Here is a 19288-nt window from a genome sequence, read left to right as displayed (position 1 = left end):
TTTTTTAAATAACAGTTGAATTTCCAATGGGCATAAGAACCTTAAATGTTTACCCCTCAATCTCTTCCAATTCCATTTGTCGTCTAAAGTACTTTAGAGAATAATAATCGGATTTATACTATAAATTTCGTGTTTATTAACATGTATTCTTATATATGTTGCTATTATACCTCACTATTCCAGAAAAAGAAAAAATTTAGAGTAATAGAAAAGTACTTGTACTATACTATTTTTAATTAATTAAAAAAGCATAATTCAATTGACAAATTAATTAAAAAAGCATAATTCAATTGACATATAGAAGGGATAGCCATCAAGATCTATTTAGGGGTGTTTTCTCTTTTTTTTTTATTTATCTTTTTTTTTTCTATGGTCAACCATATCCAGAAATGAATATTCTAGAGGTTGTGATTTACATTATGTGCCTCAAACTAAGTGAAACGTGAATAAATTAACCTTGAAAAGGAAAAAAAGTATAACACTTTATTTCTATTTTGTAAAACTGGAAAAATAAATATGCTTTTTCATTCAAATTTTGAATGCAACATTTTTAGCACATTTTAGTTATAAGAAATGTGAAAAAGAGAGAGAGAGAAAAAATTTAGGAAATATCATCAAACATATTGAGGTTAGGAAGGGAAGTAACCTTTTTTTCTAATATATATGTGACGAGAGAATTAATCATCTGATTTTAAAAACAATAATAAAAGTTTAAGTTTATATTTTAATTTGACGTACTTAATGAATATTTGTCTTTCTTAAAAATGAATGGTCCTCGTTGTTTTGTTAATGAATTTTTGTGATGATAGGTTTGAGGGTAAGTTTGAAACTATGGTTAAGTATGAGTTTTGTGGTAATTTTGTGATTTATGGTTTGATTTTGAAAGAGGATATTAATGTTTATTGTGTTCTAATAATTTTTTAAGTTTAACAATTGTATTTCTTTTTATTTTGTAGTACTAAATAAATTCTTGTTGGTGGCGACATTAATGTATTTAAGTAAACTTTCAACTTTTTCATTTTTCGCTTAATACAAATATCAATATTAGTATGTGCACACAATTTTTTATTATATATAAATCTATATGTTATAGTCTATAATACACTTCTCAATAAAAAAAAAAATCAAACAAACCAAAGTTTTTTAAGAAAAAAATTAAAATAATGAAACGAAGACAAAAATCAATGTATCGAAACAAGAAATTGTTGCAAACTTACTATTTCTGATAACATGATTTTTTCTAAATTTTGTTGCAACCTAAATTTATTGAAAAGTAAATTCACAACACGCAACAAAATCAAATCATAAGACGTCATCTTTAATTTTTGACCAATGTAATTTAACTTAGAGTGCAACGCTTTGCATATGTCAAAGAGGTTTTCTCCAATTAACTATAATTCACTATAACAGTCTAAGAGACAACATATATATATATATATATATATATATATATTTGTCTCTAAAGGGTTTGTGGGACAAAATTAGAGTATTAGAGAATGTTTTGTTTTCATCACTAAAATTGTAGTTTCTTTTTTGGGACAGCTTGAATGAAAAGTTTTTAGAGTCTAAAGATTGATGAAGTCCAGAGTATTTTAATTAATTTAATCTTTACATTTATAAATCAATAAGATGTATATACACAAAATATTATTCCTTTATTCCCCTCCCACAAATCATGGCTAATATACTAAAAAAATGGTTTAAATAATATTCACCCAACTTTTTGTTACGAATATATAAAACTCAAAGATAATTGTCCATTAAAATAATAAAAATAAATGGTTTATTAAAAATAAATAAATAAACATGGAGTTAATAAATGTTAAATGTGAAGATTTTAAAAAATAGTAAAATGTTGAAACCTTTTATAAAATTTAATAAAATTCATCCAACTCTATCTGATTTATTGTAAATAGTTTTTTTTTTTCATTCATAACAATTTTTCTATTAAATAAGTGTATAATAATTAATAAGAATCGAGGTCAGAATTGGAATGTAGAAGTTCAACGGTGGTCTAGGTATTATTATTTGAAAATTAACGTTTACATTATTTTTTAAATACAATAGTTGAATATTTAGTCAAATTTTAAAAATTAAGTTTTTAAGAATTATTTTATTTAGTTTTTAATATATGGCTTAGTTGTTTTAAAAATATTTGTAAAAAATTTGTTAATGCAAACCAAAAAATTGTAGAGGCTAGAATTAGTGTTTTTAGACTTAATTTTAAAAATAAAAAAAATTAAAAACCAAATCGATACCAATCCAGGGCTTAAAAGGGTTCAAATACTACTTTTGGATTTGCTTCATTTTCGTCTATGTATTTTACATTTTTGTCTATTTTAAAGCTCGTTTTGTAACTCTTTTGTTTTCTAAAATTAAGTATGTTGATACTAAGTTTTACCTCTCGCTTTCTTCCTTTATCATATAAATCCTATCAATAATTTAGAAATCAAATCAAAATTTGAAAACTGAAAAAGATTGTCTTTGTTTTTTAAATTTGACTTAGAATTCAACTATTATAAGACAGGAAGGGTAAATAAACTTAATTTTTTTAAAAAAAAAACTTAAAACTAGATAGATCATAATCTTAATTATTATATATTTTTGTATATACTTTAAAAACGAACCAAAAATAATTTAAAAACTTCAACATAAATTATATGCATAATATAAAGAAAACATTTAATAATATATAGATTTGTCATCACAATTTAGTAATTTCAATGATTTTGAAGTGAAAATTTTGATCCTACAAAATGGAATAGAAACGATTGCACACAACCTTAATTGTCATTTTTCAAAGGTAATATTTAGACCAAATTAAAAGCTAGGAAATTTATTTAGTACAATTATATTAAAAATAGAATTAATCACACCTCCAACCTCTCAAATGAGAAGTTAGATTAATTATATATCATAGTAAAAATAGAAACCAAAGTTTAATTATAGGTTAGCTAATCCTTAATAAATATTATTTTTAATGTTTAAATTAAGTATTTTTTATGTTTAGTGGGTTGATACAAATCTGCTACTTACTCCATCCACTCACAATCTCTTTTCCCCTTCTCTTCCTCTCATTATTTCATTTCTTTCCTCTCCCCTTCCTCCCCTCTTTTATCTTAATTTAATTCTATCATTTCTCACTCCTCCACATTTTTTCTTTAAACATTGTCCTATTATTTATTCTAATCAACAATGTGCTAAAAACAATATTCAAAAATATCTATCTTTAACAAAAAAAAAAAAAAATTATAAATTTTACGAACAAAATTTAAATAACCATAATTTAAATTAATATAATTATTAGTTTATAATTTAAATTGATATTTAAATTTTTAAAGTATAAATTGATATTTGATCGAATAAAATTGTAATATTTTTTATAATAAAATAAAGCCATCACTAAATAGTTTAACAGTTAGGTATATTTTATTAATAACATAAGAATATTTCAAACCCTACTCACCGCGGCCGTCGTCTATGGTCAAATGCGGCCCAATTGAAATTCATTAATCTTTCCTAACATTCTTAATTCTTATACTATATATAAATAACAATGTCTTACATTATGCTTCTATCTTCATTATTATTCCTTCACTTGTAATTAACAACATCTCAATTCAAGTAGAATGCCTCCCATTATCAAATCTTTAATTTCCATAGCTCTTCTGGCTCTTCTTTTGCTCTCTCGATCTCGATCCACTCTTGCTGTCGATCACGACATGGCTCCTAATTCTCCTATTGGGATGTTTCAGATGATGGAATTACATAAACAAGTTGTAGAAAATGAGAATGGGTATCAATACTCTTTTGAACAAAAGGTTGTCAAAAAGCGAGCTCGACGATCCGTTAAGAAAGCTGAAGGTCCAAGTCCTTCAATGGCAAATCGAAACCGAATGACGTGGTTTGACATTAAATCTTTATTGTGTCTGTGTATTGTTTTTGGCTTGTTGATGGGAAGTGAATGATGGGGTATTTAATTACTTTACTGGGAAGTTTGAGCATGGGTTTATTTGTTTGTTTATTTAATGAAAAAAATTGGGATGTACTTTGTCTTTAGTCTTGAAATTTGTTTTAGTTTCATTATTGTGATTGATTGTAATTACTTGGAAATTAAAATACTTCAAATAAAAAATTTGTAACAAAATTTTTGCAAAATCGTGGTATAGACTATTAATTTATTGTTTTTTCTAAAAACATTTTTCTTTCCTCTCTAATTATATATATATATATATATATATATATATATATATATATTGGTATTGTTGAGATTTTATTTATTTGACAAAAGTAATCTAACAAAAGTATCACTAATTTTGACATAATATTGCAAATATAAATTTATATTTTTCTTCATAACTACTCTTTGGTATTTATAATATCATTGTTCCAAAATCAACAATCTATAAAATAACATAATTCATACAATTTTCTAAAATAAAAAACACAACCCAATTCATCCAATTTTCTAAAATAAAAAACACAACCCATAGTCATACAAAATTTTTATTTATTTGGGTTGGGATTAATAGAGTTCTTTATTTTTTTTCTAATCATATTCTAGGAATTAATTAAAAATTTTAAAATATATATTTTATTTATAGGTTAATTTTCATAAATATAGAAAAAAAAAATGAAAATACAAAATCTAAACTAAAAAAAACAGTTTAGATTTGATTTTTTTCAAACTAAAACCATATCTCAAAACATAATTACAAAAAAAAAAAAAAAAAAAAAAAAAGGAAAAATTGTGTGTTTGTTTATTAAATTTCTCTCTCAATCTTAGCATTTGAATACTTAAAGTCAAATTTCCTTTTTCTTTTACTTTTTGAAACTTAGTCTATTATGATGTAAATTATTATATATATAATGATAAATAGTAAAAGTGTTATAGAAATTACCTAATGATATCATATAATCTAAAATTTTATTATATTTTATAAAAATATTTTAGTTAATTATATTAAATTTGAAAATATCCCATACGATTATATTCTAAACATAAGTCATCACATTAAAGACCGGTTCTATATGAATGGAAAAAAAAAAAAAAAGTCACAAACAACATATTCATATCACCACCATTGCCATTAAAATTGTTTGTTTTGTGACAAAACAGTATTATAAAATATACGTTGGAAGGTGGAGTGGTAAAAAAAATGAAATCTCCCAAATTAAATGTTGTGACTCTATTATTGTTATATCTAGGATATTTGTTAAGATTTAATTCTAACCTTTCTTCCAAAATTAGATTAATTGAAACATAAATCACTCACCTCACACACATATTTTAAGAATTAATTTATTTTTTTTAAAATTAATAACACAAATATATGTCTATTTTGATTGTTTTTTTTTTTTAATATTAGGGTTATGTGATGGTTATATAATTTCTATTGCTTTGTATGCCTATTTTCTTTTTCTATATTTCTAGTATTTTATTTTTAAAATTAAATTCTGCTAAATTGTTAGCTGTGATTTTATTTGTTTAGTGTGAGTGAATAAAATGGAAGAATAAAATAAGACAATCGAATGAATAAAAAAAAGTGTCTTATTTATTTATATAAGAATTGCTAAAAATAGCAAATTACAAATAAAAACCTAGCTAGCTGCATTATTTTCAAAAATTGCAAATAAATAAAGACCTAGCTAGCTACGTTATTTTCAAAAATAGCAAAGGAATAAAAACCTAGCTAGCCACCCAATTCTAATAAGAGGTTAAATTAAAAAGAGGAAATCTAGTATTTAACAGGATAGGCAGGTTGCATTGCCATTCCACATACACCTTGTGGGTTTCGTGCTCCTCGCTGCATCTTCATATAACCGTTCATTCCCCATTGAGTTCCATATTGGTTCCTTATTATCCAATAATCTCCATCTTCATCGGTTCCATACCCAACTACCACTACTGTGTGGTCAATATTATATCCACAAAAGTTTTCTTCGGTAAACATTCCCTGCCCGTAAAATTTAAAATCAAATCCACCTGAGGCTATAGCCACTGCTACTGGTTGGTGTGCCACTGCTTTCATCAAAGCATGCTCGTTGTTTCGAGGTACATTCTCGTATCCATCTATTGTCACTCTCTCTTTATAACCCTATTAATGAAATATCAAACACAATACACATAATTATATTAAGAATAATTCAATTATATAATAAATTTAGATAGTTTAATTAGAATTATATTGGTTTAAACTCACTCCTCGTCTACGACAATATCCATCTCCTTCAAAATATGGATAGTTATCCTCAGCTGTGACTCCATCGTTTTCCATTATGAACTCAAATGCAGAGTTATAATGTCCCCCACGACAACCACCGTCTTTATAATCACAATCCACCACCTCTTGCTCTGACAAAGATACTAACTCATTTGTTTTTATTTGGTGAATAGATTCCACGGCAGCCACAGCTGCAAACGCCCAACAACTTCCTGCAAAACACAAAATTATTAACTTAATTATTAGCTAGAAGGCTTTAGACTTTAGAAAGAATTAGAATTACAAATTAAATTAAATTAATTACCACATCTGCCTTGATCTTTTATGGCATTCACAGCTCCTTTTTTCCTCCAATCGATTGAAGATGGAATTTCTTTTGCATGTTCATACATAAATCCACCGACACGACCAATTGTCTTGGCATGTAAGTTTTTGTAGTGAGTAATATTGGAACTATGTATGCTACGAAACTCATCATCAGACATATCAGCAAATTGGTTAAGCTTCAATTTTAATGATTTTCCCATTTGGTTCTTTTTGAACACTTGTTTTGCATTATCTTTGAACACTTTGAAGCGTTTGTGCATCTCATTTGCATTCCTTGAGATTCTATGGTGGCTACTCCATCTCTTGTAGAGTTGCATTAGGCTTTTTTCAGATTCAAAATCCTTTCTTTCCAATTCAAAGCTCTCACATAGATGAGACATGAAAGCAATCAAAATAAGGGGAACAATAAAAAATTTCATGACAGCCATGGTGGGAAGATTTGAATAATAGGATGAATTGATTTTTGCCTATGCAAGTTTAAGCAACTTATATAGGCATTTACTCAACAGAATACTCACCTTCTTCCCCATAAAAATGGGTGTGCTTACTCAGTTTTTTTTGGATATTTAGTTAAGATAGAGTTTTTTCTTGATTATAGGATACTTAGTTAAGATCTACTCATTATTACTGCTTATTTAAAATTAATTAATATGATTTTCTTCAAACAACTATCCTAATAAAAATATATTTTTAAAAACAATTGCTTATATATACTTTTAAAAACGATTGCTTATATATATTTTTAAAAATAATTATCCAAATCAATATATCTTTTACGTTGAAATTTTCGTTAAATGTGATTTAAATCTTTAACCACATTAATTTTAGATCTACAAGAAAAATAAAAATAAAAACGGTTCAAAGTGAAAAAAAAAAGTAATTTATTTGTTTTTTTTTTATTTCATTTAGTTAATAACTCACAAATATTTATCCACGGTAACACTCAAAAAGTAGAGAGTGAAGTAATTTTAGGAAAATTTTAGTAGGTGAATTCCAAATTTGCGTATAGTTTTATCATTTGTATAATCTCAATAACAAAGATCAATGAGTCAAACTAAACTATTTTATTTTTGTATAGTTTTGATTGTTTCCAATACTCTCTAGCATTTGAATTCTAAAAAATTATATATAAGCAATAATAATAGTTAATTTTTAGTTCAAATCTTTGATGTTTAGAAATGAAATATTATTCTATTTTAATATTTATATTTTTAAAAATATCAATTTTAATCTCTGAACTTTTAAACCGTGCTTAATTTAGTTTATGTTATTAAAATTTAATTTGTTAGACTTTTAACAAAATGTTAGAGTTTGCTTATTATTTTTGGAAGACTAGCCAAATAATTTAACTAGACTAGAGATCATCTAAGTTAATAAATTCCATAATCTTCACCATATTTGTTTTACCCCATTTTTATTCTTTTAAAATTTGCTTTAAAATAACCCACATGTACATGACTATATTATATTCAAATCATTCAAAATATAATTTAAAAAAAAATTCAACATTTCAATTTAACTTCCTACTTTATATTAAATTTAACAATTTTATCTTTCGTACAACTTTATTTTAATAAACAAAAAATAATTATTTTTTAAAAGATAAAAATAACTAATTCTATATATCATAATGGTAAAAAAACAATATGCAATTAAGAGGTGTTGGATCTACAATTTCTATATTTTCGAAGAAAAGGCCCTTATTTTTATATTTATAGGAAAAAGAAATGGTATGATTGGGATCTTATTTTTCTTGTAGACGAATTGATTGGTTTTAGAAATTAATTAAACAAACTATTTTTAATGAATTTGATTGTTAACGAAGTAGCCGTCATTATAATATTTGATAGCTGATCGAGGGTCAAAGTCAAAGATCTTCAAATAGTCGTTTGTGGCTATTTCTCATTGGGAGGTTGTCTCTTCCTCACTCACACTCTCCATCAACACCGACCATTATTCTCTTCTTCCCTCTCGCTGTTTCCTCAATTTAGACCCTTTTTTGTTCCTTTAGATGTTAATCAACGTTTGTTCTTTAGGGTTTCTCTCTAAGTATCCTAAATCTATTATTCAAATATATTATGTTTTCGGAGAAGAAGAGGACAGACGATCTCTTATGCGGTTGATAACGAACAACAACTGCATGCTTTTGATTACAAAAACTGGTATGATTTCAACCCTAACTCTGTCATGAGTTCAATTAATTAAGCTTTAAGATTTATAATTCAAACCTGAATTTAAGGGTTGAAAAAGTTTACGTTTGGTTGATATTCTGAATCCTTGCTGGGGGAAATTCAAGGGATTTTCTCTGACTTTCTTACCCCCCCAGTGCTTTTGAAAAACATAATCGATGTCAGTTAAATATACTCATTTATGTACTCTTGTTTCCTATCCTTTACATGCTCAACTCTTTAAATGCGCAAACTTTCCGATGCGTTTTTCATACATTTTAACAAACAATTTAAATGTCTTTAAATAGTTTAGGACGTTGGTTTAGGGTTTTTAGATTGAGGACGATAGAAGATGATGGGCGAAGTCATAGGGTTGATTAAAAATGGTTGATCTTAGCATCGGAGACTAAGACAATCTTGTATTGTAGCTTTAGCATCTAAACTCTGTTTCTTGTATTTGGGTTTATATCAGCATTTGATTACAAGTTCATTTGATTACAAGTTCTTTCGATTTTCTAGATTTTATAATTTTCAAGTATTTGGTTGTCTTTCAAAATTAGTATTTCCACCTACCTTACATTTGTCTACGTTACGTTTTGTTCTGTGTTTTCTTTAAAGGTAGGAGAAAGAGATTTGGTTAGCCAAAGAGGAACATGCAGTGTTTAGAAAAGTGAAATTACGTCATGAGCCACCACACCATAACCATAAGTGCAGCCTAATGCTAACTGAAATTACATTTTCGACTCGGTTGCATGTGGTCTTAATAAGGTAAGGTTAGATTATATATATATATATATATATATATATATATATATATATATATATATATATATATATATATATATATATATTTATGTTACTGATATCATGCTTTGTTTTGAGAGGAATCGAATATTTTACAATAATTGATTATAATAAAGAATGCAACTTGAAAGTTGGGATTTCTATTTCTTAATTGAAATGATGTCTTTTTTATTTACATAGTTAGTATTTCTTTTCCTTAATCGAAAAACCAAAATTTTATTAAAATCAGATGAAAGAATCCATAGGACAAACGCAAATAAAAAGATTAGGTATCTTAAGAAGAGTTTGAGTTCACTTCAGAATTAGATATCCTAAGAGAAGTCGAGTTCACCCCTAAAGACACAGGCTCCATCTCCAATAAAACAAAGCAAGAAGACCTAAAAGGTAATTATAAGAAAACTCTACACACCCTCCCGTTAAGAAGTGTGATATCTACCCAAGGTCTTCCAACCCCTCTAAAAATCCTATTGTTTCTTTCACCCTAAAAATCTCACAAAACAGTATAAATGTTTTCTTCATTCCCCTTGTGCCAAGCCAAAGTTAAATGCCTAGAAGAAGCTACTCCACACTGATCTAGCAATCACACAAGACCATAGGAGATGGTCTGACTAGATCCTTGTCATTTCCTAAATAATACACAACACTAGGTAATCCTACTCAAAAGAAATGATTTCCTCTTAACACAATAGAAAATATAACCTTGCCTTGGGGAACTACCAAATTTTCAATCTGACCTTTAATTTTTGAAAATTTTGTCTAAAGAGTTATTGTCGTTTCAAACCCTAAACCCATCTTTCTCTTTTCAATCTCCCTCCAAATTTTGATTAAAAAGAAAGAAGGAAAGAAAGTAGAATACATACAATTTTTTTTTTTATAATATGTGGAAAAGTGAATGAGTGAAAGAGGTGATGATTCCCATTCTTTTTCCTCTTTTTTTCTTTTGGCAATAACAAATTTTGAATTAATCCAACGAGTTAAAAAGCAAAGAAACATGAAAAAATGGTTGACCCTGTGCATTTTCCTTAAATAGTATTCGACGAATATAATGCAAATTTTTGTAGAAAAATTGTGAAAAATTGGCAAAATGTTTACACAAATATTTGTGTAAATAATTTGTGGTTTTTTTTTTTATTATAATTGAAAATATCTCAAATATTTCTCAATTTATACCTAAAGTTTCGATCAATTATACATTCCACATCAAATCTCAAACAATGGCTGCCATCAAAACCACAATTTTCATATCTCTTCTCGCCCTACTCTTCTTCTACGAATATCTATACCCACTTCCTCCCCCGGTTCGCGGCGCCCATTCCAATTCCGTTACCGGGGTGCTGCACCGGAAAATCCTTCAGACGGCGGCTCATAAGACTGCAGGTGACAATGTCGAGTCCTCTTCAGAACGGAAGATGAATAACGTTCATATGAAAATAGGTACAAGCGGCGGTGGTGGCGGTGGCCGCGGTGGTGGTGGTGGTGGTGGCCGCGGTGGCCGCGGTGGTGGCGGTGGCCGCGATAGATCGTCGAAGCGGACAAACCTGGGAGGAGGTGGAACTGGCCACCATAAATCGGCGGCGAACCGGAGCCTGGTCGCGTCTTTTGGCGTTGGATTTCTTCTCTTCATTTTGGGATTGTTCATGTGATATTTGAATGGTTTGTTTTACGTAAAGTTTAGGTTTTTTTTTATTTTTATTTTTATTTATTGATGATGGAAAAGGTGGTAATAAGTTTCTTTATGCATCTATTTTAGTTTTTAGAATTATTTCATTGGATTCTAAAGTATTAATTTACAAATTCATGTTGATATACATTGATTTGCTTTTACTTTTGCTTTTTATTTCAACATTTCAATATTTTTTTAGTATACCCACCGATCTTCATGTTTATCGATAAAATCCTCAATACTAACCATGTTTTCGAAGTACTTGGACCTCTCAAATTCCATAATCAAATCTCTAAAACCAATTAGTAATATATGAAAAGAAATTAAAACATGGGAGGAGAGAGAGTAAATGACACAACAAGATTTCAAATAAAGCAAAAGGTGAATGAGCAAAGAATCCAAAGTACAAAACTCAACCACTATTCCTGAAAAGTATATCATTCAACAACTACAGAGGACCAATGAAACAATTACCCGAAACAAGCAAGCGTTTTAATTGTGAATGCCCTAATCAGAATCGAAAGAAAAGTGAGGACAACTAGCGTTCTTCTATGCATTTTTACTATGTTTAATTGATGCCACCTTATGAAATTTACCAATCTAATCCATTTGAAGAATCAACAATCCGTTGTTGTTTATTCAATTAATCCAGTGAGCAAGAGTAAATAAGTGACTCCAAACTTACCCATACCGGTACCTTCCCTATTAACTTAATAATTATTATTAAATTAATATATATATTAAATTAATTAATTAATTTAATTAAATAATTAATTAATTTAATTAAATAATTAATTAATTTAATAATTAATTAAATCATATTTAATTAATATTTTCATTTAAATCATATTTAAATGAATATCTCTCACATAACCTATAGTTTTAATTTAATTAATTTAATTTAATTTAATCAAATTAAACTAAACTATTAATTAATTCTCCAATTAATTAATTTCTAAATTAAATAACTTATATTTAATTTAATCCATAATTTGAATCATATTCAAATATAAATTTCTCTCACAACCTATAGTTTTAATATGTATCATATACACATTAAATTTTAACTTATAGTTTTAATATGAATCTAATTCAAATTAAACTAATATTTGAACTTATTCAAATATTTTATTCTCTCATAATTTAATTTTGAATCATATCCAAAATTAAATTTATATAATAAAGTCTAATAAACTTTATATTATAATGTATCAATATACATTATATTAATTCCCAAAGTAAATTTGAACATTTCAAATTACAACCAATATAAATAAATCTCATTACTCTTTATGAGCTAGAAAGGGGACCTAATGGACCTACAGATCAGAAGCTACAACGATATGAGATTAATTAGTTAAACTCATTAACTACATTAATCAATATTCGTTAACTGTGTGTACACTCCACTAAAGACTCGCAGCTGAACTCTTCTCACTGTAGATATATTTCTGTATCCACGGATATAGACCAATACCAGTAAGTTAGTCCTTCACAAGTGTTCGTAACACCAGCTGGGTCAAATTACCGTTTTACCCCTAGGTTACCTCTAGTCCTTAAATACCAGTGCTCCTCTAATGAACAACTTGTTTATGGTCCAACCACTAAACATAAAACCCTCTCGTGCCATAGAGAGGGTAGGGCCCTTTGTTCAAGTCCCGGAGACACCATTTAAGGAAACACTTATCTACTTACCCTAAAGGTGGGAAGGAGTGAATTCCATCTTGTGTGATTATGTTCCCAGCTCCCCACTCGGTCTTGTCCCCAAAATGATAAGCATATTGAGTCGGCAATTTGGCCACTCTCACCCGTACAAATCAAAGGACAATCCCTACAGGAGTTCATAATACACTCAGGATTAAGACTAAGTCACCTAGGTCATCCTAATGAAATAGAAATCCAACTAGTTAACGAAGTTACATCTAGTGATTACTATTTCGTGGTCCAGTCTTATGCAAACTCATTGCATAGGATACCCTCACTTGCACGTCGCATACATGGACACATTGGATCAATGTATTTTTATCAAATACAAAGTGAGTCGTATCCATAGTATTAACAAGATAAGGTACCCAACCTTAACCCTATACTATAGACCCTTTAAGCTGATCTTGAACATTGATCCCCATATGTCTCTACATACTGTTCAAGACTCATCAAACAGCTTAGGATGTTAGTTTATTGGATTTAGGTTATTAAGACAAAACTAATAATATAATCAATAACACTTATTGAAATTATAATAATAAAACACTTTATTAATGGCAGTCAATTGATTGTATTTACTATCTACGAGTTTTAGGACATAAAACCCAACACTGCCGACTAAAGTAATTTCTTGCCGTTGGTTAGGCTCAGTCCAAAGTTCCATAAAAATTGCACTACAAAAAGGTTATGGAAGAATAAATTGGCAAGAAATTTTAGTCTTTGTCTTCTTCATTACAACTTTTTTTTTGCTAGGGTCATTTTTGGGATATGGGAAAATTTAGCAACATATCATTAAAAGAACACAAAATATGCGTTTCAGAAATATAAAAAACGTAAAGACTTAGAAGACGGATAAACAAAAACTAAAAGTGAAAGGAGTAAATTTTACTGTATCTTAAAGAATGGAGAAAGGCGTCGTTGAGTTAGCGCCTATTGCAAGACCATGCTTCTTATAGATTATACCTCCTACCACTCACCACATTATGAAAGAAAGAAGTTTCATCTCTATCCAATTGGACCTTGTTTAGTCTCAAACCTTATGTTCTCCCTTTCCAATAAGGCTGTCAAACTCACTTTTCAAGAAAACTCTCTCCTCTCTCAACTCTTGAGCATCCTGCTCCAACCAATCTATGCTTCTAACTTCTTCCAAATATATGAACCAACCCACTTCAAAATAAGAAATTGCATGTCAATGGACATATTACAACGATAAACATCTCCAGTTACAAAATAAATTAATTAACAGACGATAATAGTAAAATTTGTACACAAAAAAGATATATATAAAAAAGCCCAACTGCTTCACACACATACCATGAAGATTTTCATATACCACGAACATCTCCGTAAACATTTAAATTCTTAATCAAATTCAAAAAACAAAAACGAGTTTCAAACCTGTTGCGCTGTGTGGTGGATTGAACAACCACCGTCATGTGGTAGAGCGAGAAGGTGTTGCTCAACCATTAGTGGTGGAGCTTCGACCGTCATGGTGGGGTTTGCATGAGAAAATGAAAGGGTAAAGGTAAATTTTGGGGAGAAATTTTATTTTAATAAAGTAAATTGGCAAGAAATTTTATTGTCTTTTCAAAAATATAACAAAGCGTATAAAACAGTTCTAAAAATGAAAAAAGCTAACCGACCCACCATGGAAAATACAAAAAATGACCCGTCAATAATATGTGTAATATATTTGGTACACAATCATTTAGATTTGGCTATTGTTTGGTATATGATTGTTTAGATTTGTTTTTTCAAATCTATCGTTTGATTAATTAGTTTACACGGTGGTTTAGATTTGGTTACACGATTTTTTTGAAGATTCTTTATACACAATCTTTTAAATTTGCATAATTTTTTAGATTTGGTTACCCTAATTTAAACAATGTAAAAAAAAGTAAAGAAGAAAGATGATGTACGCAGCGAAAAAAAAAAGAGAGAAAAAAGAAAGGCGATAGAAAAAAATCAGATTTGGTTACCTAAATCCAAATGACGCAAAAGAAAAAGAGAAAAAGAAGAAAGATGGAAAGAATCATAGCAGAAAAAAGAGTAAAGGAGAAAGACGATAAAAAAATGGCAGAGAGAAGAAGAAAGATAAAAGGGCAAACTTGGAATATTAAAAAAAGTAGTAGTTTGTTATATTTATGGAGGTTTCTCATTAATTTATTTAACTTTTTACATTTTTAAGACAACAAATAACTGTCACAAAAAAGTGGAATCTGAAAACAATATTTTTTTCTTGTAAACGTGAATTTTGACATTTATGAGGTGTCATGGTAGGCCATTTTTCTTGTAGTGGTCATTGAACGAATCTCATTATCTATTGATGCATTTAATTAATCTCGATATTAACTAAACCTTATGCTTTTGATTTATGACTTAGGGATTTAGGGTTTTAGGGCTTAGTTTTGATATTAAACCTGTTCATTTTAATTTTTTTTTAAAGGATACTTTGGATCAGTAGGTGCATCGGGGCATCTCCACTAGGATGGACACCCCCTTAGCACACTTATCATCCATGCTTCATTAATATATAGGAAAAAATACAGAAGCAAGGGATACAAAATACCAACAAAGGGCTAGAGATAAGCCTAAAACAAAAATTAGAAAGCATGAAGATTAATGGGCTATAGTGCTAGCGCTCTAAGTAGAGAAAGCAGGATTTTTAGTGGACCAAAACCCTGTCAAAGCACAAATATTTTCCCAAAGATTAATGATGATCGAGTCTTTTTCCTTTGAAAGTACGATTGTTTCTTTCTAGCCATATGTTCCATATAGTACTGCAGCCGAAATGATGTTAAATTTTATAATCTCCCTTAGTGTCTTTGATCAATGTTGCAAAGCTCTGTGCATAATGAAGACGGAGTTGCATATTCCCAATTGATAAGATTTTCGATTTTTCTCCATATGGTATTGGCCACATTGTAGTTGATAAATAAATGATCAATATCTTCGCAAGAGTTTCTGCGAAGAATACACCAATTTGGACAGGTATAGAGGGCAGAAATTTTTTTCTAAATCACATATGTAGTATTTATGCATCTGTGGAGGAGGTACAAAATAAAAAATCTGCATTTTTTGGGAATCTTGACTTTCCAAAGTTTTTTGAAGGTCCCATTTGTGACTGTAGAAATCAAATCAGTTTCAACAATGGCTTTTTTAACGATGCTGTAGTGAATGAGCCATTTGTACTTAGGCTCCAAATGGGATTGTCCCTTCCTCTATTTGCATTGGGAGTAGGAAAAGTATCTTTGATGGAATACCATAGCTGGAGCTCAAGATCACAGAGAGGTCTTCTAGGCTGGAAGTTCCAGTCATTTTCATCTTGATCCCAAATGTCTTTGATAGAACCATTCTGACAGTAAGATAGAGCAAATAATCTGGAGGTGTGATTTGCCAAAGGCCCGAGGTTACTCCAATTTACTTTCCAAAAAGAGATGCTCTCCCCATTATTTATACGATCACACTAAACTACTCTATAGCTTTGGTGATATTTCTCCATGGAGCTCTTATAGAACTGTGTTTAGATTCAACCGAAATGTCCCCAATGAAGGATGTAGTGTATTTGGCTAAAATGATTTTCCTCCATAGTGCATCATTCTCATTTTGAAAGCTCCATAACCATTTGCACAAAAGGGAGAAATTAACATCAGCAAGCCTGTGTATGCCTAAACCCCCAGATTTTGTAGCTTTCGTTACTTTTTTCCAACTCAACATATGGGTAATTTTTTCTTCAATGCGGTTTTTCTAAAGAAAATCTCTCCACAACTTTTCAATAGATTTACAGGCAGCAATAGGAGCTTTGAAGACTGATAATTGATAATTAAGAGTGGAATTGATAAGGGTTAATTTGCCTCCTTTAGATAAAAGTGAGTATCTTCAATTACTTAGTTTCTTTTGAGATTTTTCAATAATGTTGTCCCAAAAATGTATGAAAAAGGCTTACCACCTAATAGGACTCCCAGATACTGAATAGGAAGAAACTGTTTTTGTATACCCCAATTGTCAGCAATCTCATCAACTCAGCTGGTTTTCATATTTATGGGCGAAATGGATGATTTAGAAAGATTGATATTGAGGCCGGAGGCTTTTTCGAAAAGGAAAATGGCATTTTTAAGAGAGTTGATAGACTCCTCACTATCTTCAATGAATAAAACTATGTCATCTGCAAAAAGTAGGTGGGTGGGGTTAGTTTCATTGTTGAATTGAACTCCCTTAAGCTTGCCATTTATTTGTAAGTGCTGAAATAGTCCATAGCTAAAACAAAGATGAAGGGGATAAAGGATCTTGTTTGATACCCCTAGTAGGTTTGATTCTCCCTCTGGGTTTGCCATTTATAAGGACGTACAGAATATTGCACACTTGAGAAGCATGATAACATCCAGGATCTCCATTGGTTTGGGTAGTTTTTCTTTGAGAGGATGTAATCAATAAATTACCAATCAACCTTATCGAAAGCTTTTTCCACATCCAGTTTTATAACTAAGCCTTTTACATTTTTCAATCTCTTAAAAGTCAATGGCTTCATTAGCTAGAGTTTTGGGACCAGTAGTTAAGCTGATAGGTTTGTAATCACTGGCCACTCTACATTTATCTTTTTTTTTTAAAAAAAAAAATCAAAGCAATGTAGGTTTCATTCATCACCTTATTGATAATGATAACCTTTTTCAAGTCATTCCAGTTATGTTTAAAGAATTCCATAGTGTAACCGTCTGGCCCTGGAGCCTTGGTATTACCAAAAGACTTGAAAACTGAGAATACTTCATTTTCAAGAAAGGGACTGCATAGTTGAATTTTTTTCAATCCCAGCAATGGGATACTAGTTCAAATTTTCAATCAACCAACTTATGATGTCTTGCAAAAGATCTTGGTGAAATGATATGTGAACACAGTTTCTATGGATGTATTTGTGTTGCAGTCATCCCCAGTTCACTTCTGAATATTGGATATGAATTTTCTTCTTTTTCTAGCATTACCGACTTTGTGAAAAAAAGTTGAATTTTCATTTCCTTCAAGAAGCCAAATACGTACGTTTCATCACAAAATTCCATTTGTTGTTAATTTTGTTATAGTTTGAATTAGGAAAGAATATTATCTCTTTAATATGGTTGAAACCCATAAAAAATTTGAGACTGTAAAACACCATATTGGTTAATTTAGTTTAAGATTTAGTTTAATTATATGCTTTAATTTGTGCATTCCCATATAGAAAAAGGGAAAGGAATAAAATGGAACTAATAATCTTAAACTTTTCTTTTAAAACAAAATTCTATTAGCTTTCCATTTCTACGTATTTTGAAACATATTGTTTCCATAGACTTTCCTTAAATAATAATAATAATAATAATAATTAGGCTAATTTTGAGATTTACACAAATTGTTAAGGTTATATTTTATACTATTTTTTATAATTGTTTAATTTTCAAATTTGTGATTGAAAGTATTATAGTATATCATATACTTTATGCCAATTATATTATAGTATTGGCATAAAGTTATGTTTGTGTTTGCATTGCCAATTATCGATAAACATTATTATTATATCATAAATATTTTCTCCATGACCTAAAAAAGAAAAGTTTTGAGAAAATGTTTTCGAAAAAAATGTTTTCAATTTAGTTGAATTATTTCACTGGGTTATAAAGTATAATACATATGGATTATAATAAATTAAAGTGCCATATGGACTAATTTTACACAAATCTTAGACCTTAAGATCAAAGTGTAATTTATTAAGAAAAACATTTGAGTAATAAAATAAAAGTAAATTTATCAACATTCCAAATATTAGGTTCATATCAATGGTGTTTTGTTAATTAATATTTTCTTATTATTTATTATTCATTGATTTTTCTAAGACAAAATGAAAGAATCAATTCTTTTCTCACGTTGAAATGAAGAAAAAAAAATACAATGAGTAACCATCGTTTTATCTCAATAAAATATTTTTAGTTGACGTAATTAAGAGTTGGATAATTCACATAAGAGATAAACAACATTGTTAACTAGAACATAATTTACTAACAACTAATATATATTATCTTTATGGTATTGTGATGCATCTTAAAAATGAAAATACATTTATATTTATGCATCTGAATTATGATTATATAAATAATTCAAAGATATTTTAATTAAAAGAAATAATAAAAAAGTTTTCATATGATAAACTATGATTAGATAATTGTAAGAAGCAAACAATAATTAATTGCGAATGAATCCAGAAATTAAGGTTGTGTTTGAAATAGATTTTCAAATATTTAATTTGAAAACAATGTATTTTAAAAAAACTAAAATGTATTTTAAAGAGTTTAAGTAAAAATAAATGTTTTGCATACAAAGAAAAAATGTTTTTCTCTCCAAATCCAAAACCGTCCAAAAAAACGAAAGAAAAA

The 19288-nt window shown here is 28.7% G+C and overlaps 2 protein-coding genes across 2 annotated transcripts; one reads left to right on the top strand and one right to left on the bottom strand.

Annotated features, from left to right (window-relative positions):
• Positions 1-5533: 5533 nt before the first annotated feature.
• Positions 5534-6993, bottom strand: LOC103492864 (ervatamin-B-like). The gene is made up of 3 exons (XM_008453410.3): positions 6529-6993; positions 6204-6436; positions 5534-6098 (listed from the first exon to the last, which is right to left on the bottom strand). The coding sequence occupies exons 1-3, from the start codon at positions 6977-6979 to the stop codon at positions 5739-5741; spliced, it is 1044 nt and encodes a 347-aa protein (XP_008451632.3). The 5' UTR covers positions 6980-6993; the 3' UTR covers positions 5534-5738.
• A 3744-nt stretch (positions 6994-10737) lies between these two features.
• LOC103492900 (uncharacterized) lies at positions 10738-11166 on the top strand. Its single transcript, XM_008453444.1, has one exon. It carries the CDS (start codon positions 10738-10740, stop codon positions 11164-11166), a length of 429 nt encoding a protein of 142 aa, XP_008451666.1.
• Positions 11167-19288: the final 8122 nt, after the last annotated feature.

Source organism: Cucumis melo, chromosome 1, assembly GCF_025177605.1.
Source record: "Cucumis melo cultivar AY chromosome 1, USDA_Cmelo_AY_1.0, whole genome shotgun sequence".
In the NCBI taxonomy this organism is placed as follows: Eukaryota; Viridiplantae; Streptophyta; class Magnoliopsida; order Cucurbitales; family Cucurbitaceae; genus Cucumis; species Cucumis melo.
This window is presented reverse-complemented; position numbering and strand designations above follow the sequence as displayed.